The 17,626-nt window shown below is 36.0% G+C and overlaps 1 protein-coding gene across 1 annotated transcript in view; it reads left to right on the top strand.

The window, feature by feature from the left end:
- LOC131396514 (cytochrome P450 7B1) overlaps positions 1 to 17,626 on the top strand; it is a 171,517-nt gene that overhangs the window by 131,996 nt on the left and 21,895 nt on the right. The window contains exons 2-4 of the mRNA XM_058528784.1: positions 7,796 to 7,932; positions 15,728 to 16,315; positions 16,779 to 16,985. Coding sequence (XP_058384767.1) covers positions 7,796 to 7,932; positions 15,728 to 16,315; positions 16,779 to 16,985 — 932 coding nt within the window. The remainder of the gene's footprint in view (positions 1 to 7,795; positions 7,933 to 15,727; positions 16,316 to 16,778; positions 16,986 to 17,626) is intronic.

Here is a 17,626-nt window from a genome sequence, read left to right as displayed (position 1 = left end):
CTGATGACATGTGACGTGGAGCACCTTTTCGTATGCTTGTTTGCCATCTGTATATCTTCCTTAGTAAGGTGTCTGTTCAAATCTTTGGTCTATTTTTAATTTTTTTTCTTATTGTTGACTTTTAAGAGTTCTTTATATATGGTGGATACCAGTCCTTTATCAGATGTGTGTTTTGCAAAGATTTTTCTCCTAGTCTGCAGCTTTGACTTTCATTCTCTTAACAGTGTATTTTGCAGAGCAGAATTTTTTAATTTTAATGAATTTTTTTTCTTTCATGGAATGTAGTTTTGATGTTTTATCTAAATTGTCATCACCAACTCCATAGATTTTTTCCTATGTTATCTGGTAGGAGTTTTATAGTTTTGCATTTTACAATTAGGTCTCTGATCCATTTTGAGTTAATTTTTGTGAAAAGTATAAGAACTGTGTCTAGATTCATATTTTTGCAAGTAGATGTTCAGTTGTTCTAGCACTATGTGTTGAAAAGATTATCCTTTCTCCAATGAAAAGATCTTTTGCTCCTTTGTCAAAGATCAATTGACTATATTTGTGTAGGTCTATTTCTGGGCTCTCTCTTCTGTACCATTGATCTATTTTGTCTATTCTTTCACCAATACCACACTGTCTTAATTACTGTAGCTTTAATAGTAAATCTTGAAGTCAGGTAGTGTCAACTTCCCATTTTGTTCTTCCCCTTCAATATTATGTTGACTATTCTGGGTCTTTTCCCTTTCCGTATAAACTTTACAATCAGTGTGTCAATGTCCACAAAATAACTTTCTGGGGTTTTGATTGGGATTGCATTGAATCTATAGATCAAGTTGAGAAGAACTGACATCTTGACAATATTGAATCCTCCTATCCATGTACATGGACTATCTCTCCATTTATTTAGATCATCTTTGATTTCTTCATCACAGTTTTCTAGTCTTCCTCATATAGATTTTGTACATATTTTGTTAGATTTATACCTATATCGTTTTTTTGGGTGCCAATATAAATGGTATTATGTTTTTTATTTCAGATTCCACTCCTTCATTGCTGGCATATAGGAAAGTGATTTACTTTTGTGTGTTAACCTTGTATCTTGATACTTTGCTATAATCGCTTATTAGTTCCAGAAGGGTTTTTTTGTTGTTGTTGATTCTTTGAGATTTTCTATATGGACAATCATGTCATCTGCAAAAAAAGACAGTTTTAATTCTTCCTTCTCAATCTGTCTACTTTTTATTTCCTTTTCTTGTCTTGTCTTATTGCATTAGCTAGGACTTCCAGTACAATGTGAATAGGACTCATGAGAGGGACATCTTTGCCTTTTTCCAAATCTTAGGAGGAAAGTTTCTAGTTTCTCACTATTAAATGTGATGTTAGCTGTAGGGATTTTTATAGATGTTCTTTATCAAGTTGAGAAAGTTCTTCTCTAGTCCTAGTTTGCTAAGAGTTTTATCATGAATAGATATTGGATTTTGTCAAAGTTTTTTCTGTATCTATTTATATGATCAGATGACTTTTCTTTATTCCTTTGAGGTAATGGATTACATTAATTACATTAATTGATTTTCAAATGTTGAGCCAGTCTTGCATACCTAGAATAAATTCCACTTGTTCATCATATTATTCTTTCTATACATTGTTGGATTCAATTTACTATTATTTTGTTGAGGAGTTTTACATCTATGTTTATGAGAGATATTGATCCGTAATTTTCCTTTCTTGTGATGTCTTTGTCTGGTTGTGGTATTAGGGTAATAATGAGTTAGAAAGTGTTCCCTCTGCTTCTATTTTCTGGACTAGATTGTAGAGAATTGGTATCATTTCTTCCTTAACCATTTGATAAAAATCACCCATGATATCATCTGGACCTGACACCTTCTGCTTTGGAAGATTATAAATTATTGATTCAGTTTCTTTGGTAGATACATACATACTCAGATGATCCATTTCTCCTTGTGTGAGCACTGTGAAAGTCTTCATAAGGCTAGGCCCCTAGGAGTTTTTATGTCACCAATTAGACCTTGCTTAGTCTCTAGCAATTAGTCAATTATCCTTTAAGAGTGCCTACACCTAACGGCTCCAGCAGCAGCTTCTGCTCCCAGTAAGCTATGATTCTCTGTATTCGCCTGTCTCTCTAGCTTTCAGGGCAGCAATTTACCTTGTGACATCAGTTCTCTGACGAATCCAAGAACAGTTGTTGATTTGCAGTTTGTTCAGCTTTTTTCTTGTGGTGAAGATGGGAGTGATGTCTTCCAAGCTCCTTACATGCCAGACCAGAAACTGAAAGTCCTGGATGAAATTTTGTTAGTTTTTTTTTTTCCTTAGTTTTCCTAAATGGCTGATAATTGATTAATAATTAATTAATCACAAATTAGAATGATAAAATCAGATACTGTCTGTAAACATATCTAGATTTGTATTTTCTTTCTCAAACAATAAACATTTATTGAAGATTTGTGATTTGCAAGGTGCCAAAGTAGGGCTTATCAAGTCAAAGAGCTATAGAGAAACAGAACTTGACTGGAATTCCTTTCTATCCCTCACCTATCTCAGATAGCAGCTCTTCAGCTAACCCAGGTTCTCCAATTGCTGAGTCACTATAGCCTTGGACGTCCAAGTACTTTTTTTTTTTTTTTTTTTTTTTTGTGAGGAGATCAGCCCTGAGCTAACATCCGCCAATCCTCCTCTTTTTTTTTTTTTTGCTGAGGAAGACGGCCCTGGGCTAACATCGGTGCCCATCTTCCTCCACTTTATATGGGACGCCGCCACAGCATGGCTTACCAAGCAGTACTTCGGTGCGCGCCCGGGATCCGAACCAGCGAACCCCGGGCCGCCGCAGCGGAGCACGCGCACTTAACCGCTTGCGCCACCGGGCCGGCCCCACGTCCAAGTACTTTTATTTATACAAATACTTTCAATAAACATGTCTGAAATTTCTATCCCACATGGGATGGGAAGTCCAAGGTCCCCTTTCAATACCCACATGATTCTTTATGAAGCTAAGGAGCTGGTGTTCTCAGGTTCCCAGTCTCCCCTCTATGTTTTGCCCATTACACATGCAGTCCTTGATCCTTTCACTTCACTCCATAAAGTTCCTCAGCTAGACACTGCCCTAATCCCTCTACTTTTTCAACTACCACTGACATAAGCTTGTGTGGTGTATATAATATACTTTTACTGAATGTTTTGAGGTGAAAAAGGCCATGTGGCTCCAAGGCCAGCAAACAACTTCTGAGAATTGAAGATTGGTCATGTCTGGGGGCCGGCCTAGTGGCGTAGTGGTTAAATAACTTTGCATGCTCTGCTTCCGTGGCCCGGGGTTCACAGGTTCAGATCCTGGACACAGACCTACATACCGCTTATCAAGCTATGCTGTGGCAGGTGTCCCACGTATAAAGTAGAGGAAGATGGGCACGGGTGTTAGCCCAGGGCCAATCTTCCTCAGCGAAAAGAGGAGGATTGACAACAGATGTCAGCTCAGGGCTAATCCTTCTCACAAAAAAAAAAAAAAACTGATCATGTCTGTTCCTATAGGCAACCCACACCCATCGTGCCATTAGTCCCGTCACTGCCCTTGTCACAGAGTCGCAACTTACCATGATGCAACCTCACTATTTTGTTCCCTATTCTTCCACTTCCTCTCTTCGTTTCTTTTGTTCATTAATCCCAAACCCCCAAATTCCTGTTTGCAGTTTGTGCAGGGAGGTTTCATTGTCTCTTAGACCAGGCCATGCCCAGAGAACCTCATCATAACCAAAAATACCCATTGAAGCTGTTCTTCTACATAAAGATAGTTCTTTCCCTGTGAAGATCAGCTCTTTGCATAGCATCTTTTTGCCTGCTCACCTGAAGTTATCAAGTCCATATGTATCTGAGCATTTAACAACTTCATTTAGCCAATAATTCAAAGGATGGAGAGGTCCTTTCTTCAAATCTGAGCAACTCCTTGAAAGGTATAGATAAGCAGGGAGGGTTGACAAGTGAAACTGTTCAGGCAGAGAATGGGTGAGCAAAACCACTTACGTGCAACTGCTTATGGTATGTGAGTAACAGTGAAAATTAATCCTGCTCTGTGTACCAGCTACTTTCTAATGCTCTACCTCAACCTGGTTGGTCAACCTCTAAGGTTGATATTATTATTCTCATTCTCAGGTGAAGAAACTGAGCATCTACATAGCTAGTGTACTGGATTTTAAATTTCGTAGTATGAGTCAGATGTGCAGAAATGTAATTTTATTTCTCTATAACTGAACTCAAATTTCTCATAAGCCCCTATTTCTGCTGAGGGCAGAAAACACTGAATATTCCCAGTGGAAAGTAATTTAGTAACTTCTTATTTAAAACTTAATCTCTTTTGTATAAATGTTAAATGAGATTTAGGATTCTCCCTTCTCCTTCCTTTCTATTGCTCTGGTGAGTCCTGTTGTGCAAATGTTCATGCTGGTCATCTTTGGCTTTCTGGGGTTGCCTCCTGGCTAGAGCTTTGTGCATGGTCCCTGCCCTTTGCATCCACTACTGAAGTGCCCTCAGTGGGTTGTAACTCCCACCTAGTTTCCCAGCAAAGTAATGCATGTGGTTCTGTGCTTCCTTGGCCCCACCTGGGCTCTCACTGAGGCTGCTAGTATGCCATGACTCAGCCGTGTCCTCCACCCACTCCTCCTCTTTTGGGATCTCCCATCCATAGCCCTGCAGTAAGGCCCCTTCTCCCCATATCCTGAAGAGCATGTTGATTCTCATCTCTCAAGTGTTGTGGGAACATTTTTAGTTATTCTCGTGCCGCCATTAAAGCCAAGGAAGAACGGAAGAATAGAGAATGATTCAAGAATACAGTTTTAAGAATCACTCCGAGGCAAATTACATTTTCCAATTAAGTAGCTTCCAAAGTAAGTTAAGGAAAGGTAAAAGAGAACAGCTTCGAAAGTTCCACACTCAATAAGAAAGTTTGTTCAAAAGATCAGATACTGCAATGCACATCAGTTGTGTAGTTTCTGTAATTTTAACCACATACAGAAGAAAATATTTACTAAATAGGAAAAATAAAAAACTATTAAGGCACTGCTACAGATATTAGGTGACCTGATACAAGTATATTATGTCTTTAAACACTTTTAATCAACACATAATTTTATTTTCTCTGAATTGATGTACGCGTATAAAGGTTGCTCACCACTTACTTAGGAGGTTGTTACAATAATTTGGACTCCTAGCCTAGCATGATCACAGGAAAAATAGAAAAGAAGAAATTAACTTGACAAGTATAGATCTCCATGGAAAGTGCTGAACTTTAAATGTCTAGGGGAACAATGTGTGACAGGTTACTAGCCAAATCTTTTACCCATTTATTTAACTAAAGGTGTAGCTTAATGATGAACTTCAAATATCATTAGAAACCAAGTATTCTATATTGGTCCACTCTTTTAAATTTTATATGCTTCTTTTGAACCAAAGAAAAATGTCTTAAATGTCTTTTTTATTTTATAGCTATTTTATGTATTTAGATTCTTCTCCACTATTTGCTTTCAGATAAATTTGGACCATATTTGACACTTTGCATAAACTTCAAGATGTGTTCTTGTCGTCTTTTAAATAGTAAAAAGGATATTTGAGGAAGTGTATATTGTTTGAGTGAGAATAAGATGGGGTATGGATCATAGTTTTTTGGTTTTTTTCTTTTAAGTTATCCAGCGTTGCTTCAGGACCTGTTCTTTTTAAGCTTTGGAACTTGGCCATCCCCAACAAGCATTAAGCATCCTATCCCCTCACTGAGCAGTGGGCAGTGGTATTTCCTTTTCAAAGTCACGGGGCGTGAGAGAGACAAATAGCAGTATTTGCACTGTGTCAGGTGTCAGCAGGCCTTTCTGGATCATTATGGTGATATCTTTCCTCCCTAAATAATTTTTACAAATATCCTGATGAAGACAGATTTCTGTTACCTGTCTTCGATGGGTCATAAGTTGAACTAGCACTATATTTTTTTCTGAAAATATGCATAGTTGTCACATGGTGTTTAATAGTTTTAAGCTTATTGCTGCCAAAATGAGCATAACTGTAAGAAATGAGGACCCTCTCATCTTTGTAACAATAAAATGGCATCTTAAGGTGTTTACCTAACTCTGAAGGGGAAGTTAATATTCCCAGTGGATTTCTAATCTCCAGCTTACCCCCACCCCCTGCCGTGGAAACTCTGTGAAGGATGACAGCTTTTGACCAAATGACAGCATAGAGGATGAAATTAGTTGCATTAAATTAGAATATGACAAAAAGTCTTCCAAAATCTTTGTCACAATGCAATGTTCAAGCAACAGTGAACAAAACAGAGTAAAAGTAGACCAAGGAAGAGAGTGAATATTTTGAAAGGAAATTTCGTGAACTAGATCACTTGCCAATTTTGAGAGTGATTGCTTAGTAGAACTCAGGCTACAGCAGTTTCTAACTTGGGGATCCTACTCCACAGTCATATGTATGGTCTCTTCTTGTTTAATCTTTGGATATAAAATTGACCATTACAATATTTTCTTGGTACACTTTTATATTCCTCAAAAAAGCAAGTCTCCATTGCTAAAGGCTGCATTCAAGAAAATAATGGGGAAAAGCCTGAAGAATAAGATGCACATTTCTATGCTGTTTCCTGTCTTCCTATTTCTAAGTATAAGTGGTTAAACAACAGCATACTAATTTACAATACACTGTAAATTAGTATAAAGGTAAATTGTCTTCTAAAAACAGAAAGCAAAGTTTTGATACCTATTTCCTTTATTTATATCACATCTCGGATTTATTTTGTTTGGTTTGTCCTTTTCCCCTGACGGATCCGATGTTTATTTTTTAAGTTTAATTCTGCCACTTTGGGTTGTGGGAAAAGAAAAGCTTCTGATAGGGTTAATCTAGCTACGTAAAAGTCCATGCTGAGAATAATCATAATCTTGGTCTTTGATTAGATCTGAGCTAGTAATATCTTGTGATTAATCAAAATGGGTTGCATTGCATGTAGTATAAGTCATCTTCACAGATGGGATAGAGAATCATCCGAGTTCTCTTGAATATTTGTTTTAATCCTTTCTAGGATAAAATGGCTTTGGATTTTTTAATTTTTTTTACTTTAAATCAGATTGAGTTTACCAAATAGATGACTAGGAAGAAATTTTGAAGTCCAGTTTTGCTAGGATTAGAGGTCAAAAAAGAAGAAACTTGTTTTTTAATTCATAGTGTTTCGGTATTTCCTTGAATATGCTTCATCTGTTAAAAATTGCCTTGAAAAATTTAGCAAATATTCCTGTTCGTTTGTAGTTTTAATAAAAGCTTCATAAAAGAATATATCAAAATATACTTCATGGAAATAATGTTGAGGTTTTAATTGTTCTCTATAGCATAAAAGATTCTTCAAGATTATTGTCTCTCTTCCAGTTATGTAATTCCAGTCTAAGTGACATCTGATAACAAAGAGCTTCACTTTGGCAATTAAACTACCTGACATCTAACACCCCGAGCGCAGCAAGAGCTCTCACACAAGATGTTTACTGAATGCGTCTGTCATTTCAGCCAGCCATGTGGGCCTCATAAGACAAAATTTCTTTAAAAAGTTGCTCTCCAAAAGCTTGTGAATTGAACTGTCTACCCCAGAGCCACACATAGTGGAGGCTCAATAAATACATGTGTGTAATTATATAAGAATCATTGAATAAGAGAATTGAAAGAAGCAGTGCAATTCATCCAATCCACTTCTAGACTAGATTAATAACCCACATGCATTAAAATAAGAATTATTTATATTTTATTTTTCTTCCTTTTTTTTTCCTTATAGGAGACCTGGTGAGCCTCCATTGATAAAAGGCTGGCTTCCTTACCTTGGAGAGTCCCTGAAATTACAAAAAGATGCATTAGGTTTCTTGAAAACTCTTCAAAAGCAACATGGTGACATTTTCACCATTCTCCTTGCGGGTAAGCAGCACTTCTATAAGTACCTTACATATGCCATAATTTCTTATTTATTCTTTAATGTCATATTTTTCTCTAAGCAAAATATTGCATAATTTTATATATTTTTTTATTTGTAGAGCTAATACAAAAGGAAGCTATATTTTTGAGTATAGCAGTCCTCACATTAAAAAACATTACAGTCATGCATCGCTTAATAACAAGGATATGTTCTGAGAAATGAGTTGTTAGGTGATTTCGTCATTGTATGAACATCATAGTGTGTACTTAAAGAAACCTAGATGGTATAGCCTACTACACACCTAGGCTATATGATACCAATCTTATGGAACCACCATCATATATGTGGTCTGTTGTTGACCCAAACATCATTATGAAGCGAATGACAGTACAGAACTCTATGGTTTGGTTTGGTTTGATTTACTTTTAAGAATAGTTAAAAAAAAAAAATAGAATGTATTAATGGACTTTATTTTGTAGAGCAGTTTTAGGTTTACAGAAAATTGATCAGATAGTACAGACGGTACTATCTGTAGTACTATATATATACCCTCTTTCCCTGATCATAGTTTCTCCTATTATTAACATCTTATATTACTGTGGTACATTTATTACAACTGATGAGCCAATGTTGATACATTATTAAAAGTCTGTAGTTTACATTAGAGTCCACTCTTTGTGTTGTACAGTCATTTGGGTTTTGACAAATGTATAATGCCATGTATCCACCATTGCAGTATCATACAGAATAGTTTCACTGCCCTAAAATTCCCGTGTTCCGCATACTCATTCCTCTTCCCCTTCCCCTGAGCCCCTAGCAACCACTGATTTAGAATGTATTTTTAATTTAAAAATGTTTGTTATGCTTCTAACTTCAATAAAATGTTTACGAAACAAGAAAAAAAAAGAAACACAGCAATATTACTACATATCCCAACATTATAGAGCTGAGTAGAGAAGCCGAAATGTTCTTAGCTCATCCTCCTTTAAGCCCATGCTATCCAGCTATATCAGCTATCTATTGCTGCATAAAAAACCTCCCCCAAATTTAATGCCTTAAAACAACAACTGATGTTGCCTGGGTAACTTGTGTGGCTTGAGTCATCAGGCTGCTTGGCTGGGGCAAGACAGTCCAAGATGGCCTCCATACATGGCTGGCTGGGCCTCCTTCACCACATGATGTTTCATCCTCAAGAAGACGTCCTTACATGGTAGCTAGTGTTTCAAGAGGGTGAGAGGAAATGCTGCAAGGCCTCTAGAGGCCCAGGCTCAGATATTACAAAACCTCACTTTTAGCACATTCTATTAGTCAGAGCAAGTCACAGCCTGCCTCAGATTCAAGAGCAGGGAAATAGAGTCCACGTCTTCCTGGATGGGGTGGCAAAGTCACATTGCAAAGGAGCACATGTAGAGAGAGAGAAGGAATTTATCGTAGTCATCTTTGCACACAGTCTTCTGCATCAGCTTATCACCTGGGCTAAGTATTCCTTCTCTTCACTTTTGTCTGTCCTGTGGATATCCCGGAAGGCTGATCTCTATAGACTAGATTATACATACCCCTTTGCCCTCTGACTTCTGGTTGGGTGTGCTGGTGGGAGGGCAGGAAAAGGCTGTGTTCCAGCTCCCCATCTCTCACTGCGCTCTGATAACACAGGTCACTCTCCTTCCTTAGAAAATGGAAGACATCAGATATGATCTCACTCAGATCCCCACAAATCGACCGAATGTACCCATGTCTCATAACTATCCTTACTACCTTTTCTTCAATTTCAAAGAATGTTCAAGATACCCATTTACCTGTCCCCATGACCCTCACTTCCTTCCTCCTCTGGGCTGGCATTTCATTTTTTATTCCTCTCACACATATGTCTTCATTTTTTTCTTGGGTCCTTACCCTTAGCTTATAATCATGCTTAAGATTCTCCTATATTCTCCTTATAGTTGTTTTTCACTTTTTTTTTCTCTTTTACATCCAGATTTTTCAAGAGTTACCTACATTTGCTGCCACTAGTTGCTTGTCTCCTAGAGACCTCCTGACCGTAACCAGCCTTCTGCTTTGCTGAGGTTGTTAATGGGCCCTCACCTGACTAGACCTATCTAGCTGGTTTGTCAGTGCTGATCCCTCATTCCTTCTAGAAACACTCTATTCCTTCACTCTCTTGACACTGACTCTGAGTATTCATTATCTGGGTCATCTTTACACATGCCTCTTTCTTTGCTAAACCCCCTCTATCTTCCTCTATCCAGCCCTGGAATTTTATGTTCTATTCCTAAAAAGTTCAGCTAATTTCTTCATACTGTAATTACTTTGCCGAGTATCAGAAGTGACGTTTTGTACATAGAGCAACTTCATTTCAGTACTACCATTGTAATGTAATTGAGAGAAAAAAATGATTCAAGTGGATGAAATGTCAGCGTGGTTGAGTTCTCCCATGAACAGGCAGTATTCGTTTCACTGCAACTTACTCCTTTGCCTGGCAGCTGATAAGTCTCCTTCGACAGTAATTGTATACACTCTGATTTCAGAAAAATTGCAATCAAAAAATCATACATCTTAAAAATAGAGAAATTGTAGTATATAATGTAATCTTCACAAGGCTCCCCAAAATCTGGGCTCCACTTGCCTCTCCAGCCTTGTCTCTTGCTACTGCTCGCCTTGTGTTTAATGTACCATTAATGCACTAAGTTGTTTGAAATTTCCCCCTCACACACCATGCCCTGTTGTGCCTCTGTGTTTTCTCTCCCTGTTCTTTCTGCCAGAATGCTGTTCTCTTTTTGAGTCATCCTCAAAAGATGTCTGACATGGACTCATCTTTTGAGGCCATAGTCACATATCCCTTCCTCCCAAAAGCCTTCACTGATCATTTCCCCTCCCCTGTTAGGTTCAATGCCTCTTCTCCAGGCTCCAATTACTCCCAGTATCACAGCATTTAATAAATTGTGAATTTCTTGCTAATTCAGTTGTCTATTTGCCTTCATTATTCTCTAGCCCTTCTATTGCCAGCATTTAGTCCAGAGCTCAGCACTGATTGATTCACAATAAATATTTCATGAGGAAAATCCCAAAACCTTAGAGCTAATAAAATACTTACTGTAATACAAATAAAGGCCATAGCTGGTGCTTCTATTCTAAGTGAGCTTTTGGCTTCATAATACAAAACTATGTTCTCCACTTTAAAAAAAAAGTCACTCTTACTTTAAAAAATTAAACCTTATGTTGTAATGAGTAGATTGAACACATTATTGAAATTTTCAGTTTTCCTTGTTGATACATTATACAAAAATAACCTAAAATGATTAAGCAGAAACTTGTGGCAGATTTGAATAATTTTATTCACTTTTCAAAAAACAACCAATTTCTGCTGACACTTGATATCTTAATCTCAGATACTGAGAAGCTTGCTGGATTTCTAATGTCTAAATAATTTGACCGTAGTTGTGTTTTTGAACCCAACAGTAGACAACCACCGTTGAATATGTACCACTACTTCCCTTTGGCTTCTTACTAGAGTTTGAATAAATTCCTGTCAAGAAGTCTTGTTAATGTATGTGGTTCTAATGATCAGTTTGCAAAATAGCTCATTTGGAAAATGTGAAATGAGGAACAGAGTCTTCCACCCTTGTCCCATAATGTGATTTCAGTGAGTGTATGTTCTTGGATGATGAGCAAATGATTGTCATCCCAAAAAGTCGCAAGGGACATGGATGTCATCTTAATAAAGAAATTAAAAGGTACATCTTTTCATGAGAAACCACGTAAATTCATGACCTGTCGCAGAAAATAGTTCTCTAATTGGTTTTGTGTGGTGGTGCAGCAGAATCATTTTCCCTAGATGTCACCCCAGTGAAGCACCACTGCGCGTCATTGTCACCAGCTAGTGAAATCTCCCTAATAAGAAGGGGAGTATGGAATGTGGTCAACCCCATAAAGTAAGAGTTGGTTCATATTCCACTCTTCCAACTAATATTTCTGGCTTGAGATTTAAAAATTCTGTTGAAGAACCAGCTAAACATGGAGATTAAAAGCTTATAATTATGGAAAATTTTTTTAAAATTCAAATTTATCTCATATTCCTTGAGTGGGCATTTGTATTCCAAACAGTTGTTCTGAATTCCCCTGGGTGTGTCTCTTTACAGCACCAAATATCTGAAATGAAAACATCAAAATTCCATTTATAATGATCCGGATGTAAAACTTCTTGTGTATAAGATATCAGGGTGAATGACCTATTAGGTCAATTTTTTTTTTTAACATTTACTGACATACTTTGCATGATGTAGCTTTACCTTCCTAAAAGAAGTAATTTTGAAGGAAGTGAAAAGGCGGCTGAGTTAGTAAAGGATCATGTGCAGGTTGTACAGGAATGCTAAAGTTAATATCTTAAGGCCTAGTCAGCTCCCAAAAAGAGAAGAGAATGAAATTATTGGCAAAGGAGTCATTAAAAATTTTGATCCAATTTCAAATTTACTGTTCAAAATGATGATTTTATATATGTATACATGTATGTTGTTTTTGCAGAAGTGAGCCCCATTTTGAAATTTATATTTTAGACAAATGCAAACTCTGAAATTCTTTAAATCAATATTTCATATCAATTGCTGACAGCATTCTTCTCTCTTTTGAAAAGATGCCAAAGGATATTGTTTCTACCTTGTGATCTTTGTGAACTAGGCAACTTGCCCATTGACACTTGGCATTCGTTTACATAAAATCAAACTGGAGCAAAAGTTAATTTTACTCCAAGAATACATGGCTTTCAGAATAACTTTTCAGATTTCCTTTGTTAAGAAATTTAAATTCATTTTATGAATGTATATGTGTTTTCCTAACTGTCTGATTAAAGATTACAAAGAAACTCTGGTTTTGCATCTCACATTAGCAGATGGTGGACAGATGGTTTAAATTAATATTAATTTTGGAAAACTTAGCCTAAATTGTTTATACTGAAGATTAAAAGTTGGAAAGCCAGCTAACATCTCCAGGGTTATTAGTACTTCCAAACCCACTTGAAAAGTAAAATCCAGAAAATCAAAATATCTACTTTTAAAGCAATCCACATCTTACACAGAGAGATAGTATGTAAAACACAATGCCTCGATGTTGAAGAAAATTAAAATAAGAACGAGAAAGAGAAAATACAGATCCTGCAGTGTAAAGAGCCTTGAAAAGAGTGAGAATTTTATCTACAAACAAATTGCTTTAAACAAAGCAGTAATGATTTAAAAGAACTTATATGCAACAATTGCCTATTTAAAATATATATATATTAATAATTAGTTGCTAACCAGAACCAATTTTTCCACATTTAGCTTTTATTCCTTTTCTTTGAAATCAATCTCATTGTTTCTTCCCATAGCCTCACCCTCAAGAAGAGATGGAGAAAGACAGGGAGAGGGAATATGTGTGTATTTGTGATGAATTGTAGACAAAAACTCTAACGTGCATGCAGCCTCTACTTCAGTGGGCCAATGGCTGTAGCTTATGCTGTCATGGCTGAATATAGTTTTGTCTTTCCACTTAGATTTTGATGAATGTAGAAAATGGGTAGAGAAAAATACAAAATATTCTCTAAAAATTGTTTTACAAACTGAGCCTTTTATACATTCTCTGAATTTTAGTGATTAATTTAAAATAACCCTAAAGGTATTCAGCAAAATCCTTTTATTTAGTGAAAGGAGAAAAGTATGAATCACCACCTGTGAAAATACACAGCTTTGCCTAAAATTATATCTTTTGGAAAATAAGAGAATTGACTCTTTTTTTCAATTATTTGTCAGGCAGATGCTGGCAATTTTATTTAATTAAGCTGCTATGGCAAAGCAGGTGTCACAAAATATGCCCAAATCCAGTTGAGTCCTTTTTGCTCTCCCTTAAGGAAAAAAAAAATCCAGTTTACTTTGTAGATGCAGCTTTGGGATCTGACCAGAATGAGTATCCACTTCCAGCTTTACCCTCGTTCCTAGATTGGCCTACTTTATTAAATAAATCAAGGAGAAATAGAGTGAATAAAATTCAAGCCACATGATTTATTTCTAGAAAAAAATCATAGCACATATATATTTATGTATATTAAAAACTTGTTATGTTTTAAAATTATAAAACCAAAAAGCATTTATCCTGTTTCTAGGATTAAGTTGAAAATTATTCAAAATATTCAAAAAATTGAATTCAAAGAGTAATTCAAAAAATTATCCTAAATCTTGTACCAAATTGAATTTAATTTGTGATGCTAAGTTACCGGAAATAACATGTGAGAAGTTCATCTAAGAAAGCTACACACACATACATACACACACACACAGAGAAGAATGATGAGGTGAGGAGGAAAGTGTAGATGATCCTATAAACTTTAATGTCTAATTATTTATTGTTTTCTAGAAGACAATAAATAGGCGTTAAAATTTGTAGGATCATCTAAACTTCACGTGTATTCTTGAAAAGGAAAGGCTTATTAGATGTTATTATTGAGTACTATCTGCGTAATACTTCTAGTTAGAAGTCTTAAAACAGCACTCCTGTGAGCAGAAATCAGTACGGTGTAAAGAAGAGAACAGGGCACAGGGAGTGACTTCTTGTCAAGGCTCTGGCACTAAAAATGGCAGCACGACCTTGGCCCTTAACCTCTCCTGATTTTCTTCAGCTTTCTCAACGATAAGTGCTGGTGAGGGGTGGGGCTAGAAACTCTCCAAAGTCTGCCAGTTTTGAGAGACAGACCATAGTATGACTGTGTTCCTCAGTGTGCCTTTTTATAAGAATCACTTGAGGCCCTTGTCAAAAATAGAGACTTTAGGTCCCACCTATGAATCAGAATCAGGCAAGAATCTGTACTTTTAACCAGCATCCTAAGTCTTTTAATCGGGTAAGGTTGGACAACACTGATATATGAAAAGACCAGATGTCACCACCCCAAAGTACTCTTGCTGATAACTCCAGGCCGACTGAAGCAGATTCCACTTTCTGCTTCACTTACATTGTGTTCACATCTCTTCTTCATCACTATCCATAATGATACGATTTCTTTACATCTTTATATCTCAAGAGCAAAAATCTCCAACCAAGTATCTGGATCTCAATAAATTTTGAATAAATGCATGAATGAATGGATGAATGCATGAATGGAATTGGAATTGGAATCCTATTTCAGTCACAAATCAGTATGTGACCTTGGACATGTTACTAAATCTCCCTGAGTGCTATTTTCTCGTCTATGAAAATGAAAATGCTGGCATTTGTGATTTGCTGTTAGTTAGACATTCATTTGTGAGTACCTGCTTCATACCACATCTTCATTTATTTGAATTAAAATTATTGTATCCAACCAAAGCTAAGATGATACCAAGTATGAAAAAGCTCTTTACGAAGTATAAATAATCAGTAATGTAATGGCATCTTACCAATTTGATTTGTCTGTTTGTTTTCTGTTTATATTATTGAGGGAAAATATGAGAATTGTTTAAGTCAAAAGATTCTAAGAACGTTTAAAGAATAATTTAAATATTTGGGTACTTAGTTAAAATAAAAATTCGAAGAGTAAATTATGTTTTTAAAAGTTCTTAAGAATTTCAAAATATTTAACTTCAAACTTCTAGAGTTTTTCCCATCGTCTTCCGTTTTAAAAGGAAACAGGTAGTGGACCTGTGAATAAAATGGATTTTTATTAAACTTTGCACCTTTCTAGATATTAGTTATTAAGGTCTTTCTAATTTTGATTAAAATATTTTCAAATTTCAGGGATTTTTTTGTTTTGTTTTGTTTTTTGCTACCAAATGAGCTCATATTCTCATTTATTTCTTTTAGGAAAGTACATAACATTTATCCTGGACCCTTTCCAGTTCCAGTCAGTGATGAAAAATCAGAAATTAAGCTTTCGAGTGTTTAGTAATAAAATATCAGTGAAAGTATTTTCCATAAAAAAGTTGATAACCAATGATGACCTGAACAACGAGCTTCACGTCTGCTATCAACTTTTAAGAGGGAAATCTTTGGACGTACTCATGGAAAACATGATGCAGAATATAAAGCAAGTTTTTGAATCCCAACTATTAAAAACTACAAATTGGGACATGGCACACCTGTTGACATTCTGCAGCTCACTAATATTTGAGATCACATTTACAACCATACATGGAAAACTTCTTGCTGGCGATAGGAAAAAATATATTACTGAGCTAAGAGAAGATTTGTTAAAATTTGATGATAAATTCCCATATTTAGCATCAGACATACCCATTGAACTTCTAGGAAACGTCAAGTCTATTCGAAAGAAACTTATAAAACTCTTGACGTCAGAAAACTTAGCTAAGATACGAGGATGGTCAGAAGTTGTTCAAATGAGGCAAGATATCCTGGAGAAATACTATATGCCCAAGGACTTTGAAATAGGAGGTAAGAAACTTCTGAATGATTACTTGTCTAAAATAAAATAATTTACAGTAGACCTTTGAAATAAAAAGACAAAATGGCGACCTTGAAAATTTTTATGCTCTTTCTAATTGGCTAATGATAAAATGTTTTACTCTGAAACAACCCTCTGTGATAATTGATTTTTTTTTTTTCTTTTGCTGAGGTGGTAAAACAAGATACTTAATGGTGATAATGAGAAAGAGTATAACTAAGCTGCATTTACTCCTCTTATCTCTTCCCCCACCTCTCCGCCCCCCCCCACACACATTACATTTTAAACTATTCTCATTAAGCAGAAAATTAGACTTCAGAAGCCTATTGGTCCTCATTAGCATGCACTGATCCTTGGCTGGGTCTGTGTCCTAACATCTTTTAATTAGCACACTGCAAATCTAATCAGTGTAATAAACGCTATTAATCTTCCTTTTCACTTATTTTCTCCCAGCACATCATTTAGGCTTTCTCTGGGCCTCTGTGACAAACACTATTCCAACTATGTTCTGGGCGATGTATTACCTTCTACGGCACCCAGAAGCTATGGCAATGCTGCGTGACGAAATTGACCATTTGCTGCAGTCAACAGGTCAAAAGAAGGGGTTTGGATTTTCCATCCACCTCACCAGAGAACAATTGGACAGCCTGGTCTACCTAGGTAATTTATTTTTATCTATTATGAAGAAAAGAAGGTACCTCTCTTCGAACTCAGTTTATCACTCAAAGCTGTTTACCAAGAGGTGGAGGACACAGCTGCCTAATTGACATAATAACACCCATTTACATCAATTATAAATTATGTAGTTTATAGCTGTAGATACTCTCATTGCATGTAAACATTAAGGCCTAGGTAATTAACTATGCAAGGTATGCAAAAGGCTAAACCAAAGCTTTGCAATTATTTGAGAAAAAGTTTATGCCTATTAAGTCATTTGATTCTGAGCATCTGTTGGTGTGTTAATGCTTTCCAAGCACTGTTGCACTATCTTGACAAGAAAGGTATTTGGGGATTGAAAAAGAAAATATTTCAGAAAGACAACTTGTATGCAAAATGTATATTTATTCTTCCCTAAAATGGTGCCTATATTTTTAGGCAGAGATTAGGATGTTTTATACAGCTTGGAGTGTATGATTCTCAAAAACATAGTAAAAGTGATTTCCACTGGAAGTTCATGATTTAAACACACTCGGAAAAAATATAAGGAAGGAAAAAAGGAAGGGAGGGAGGGAAAAAAAAAGAAAAGCAACAACTAAAAATTACTCTACGTGAAATATCTATATTTTATAAAATATTCACTG

The sequence above is a fragment of the Diceros bicornis genome, chromosome 33 (genome assembly GCF_020826845.1).
Source record: "Diceros bicornis minor isolate mBicDic1 chromosome 33, mDicBic1.mat.cur, whole genome shotgun sequence".
Classification (NCBI taxonomy): domain Eukaryota; kingdom Metazoa; phylum Chordata; class Mammalia; order Perissodactyla; family Rhinocerotidae; genus Diceros; species Diceros bicornis.
The sequence above is the reverse complement of the archived record's forward strand: the minus strand, read 5'-3'. Positions and strand labels throughout refer to the sequence as shown.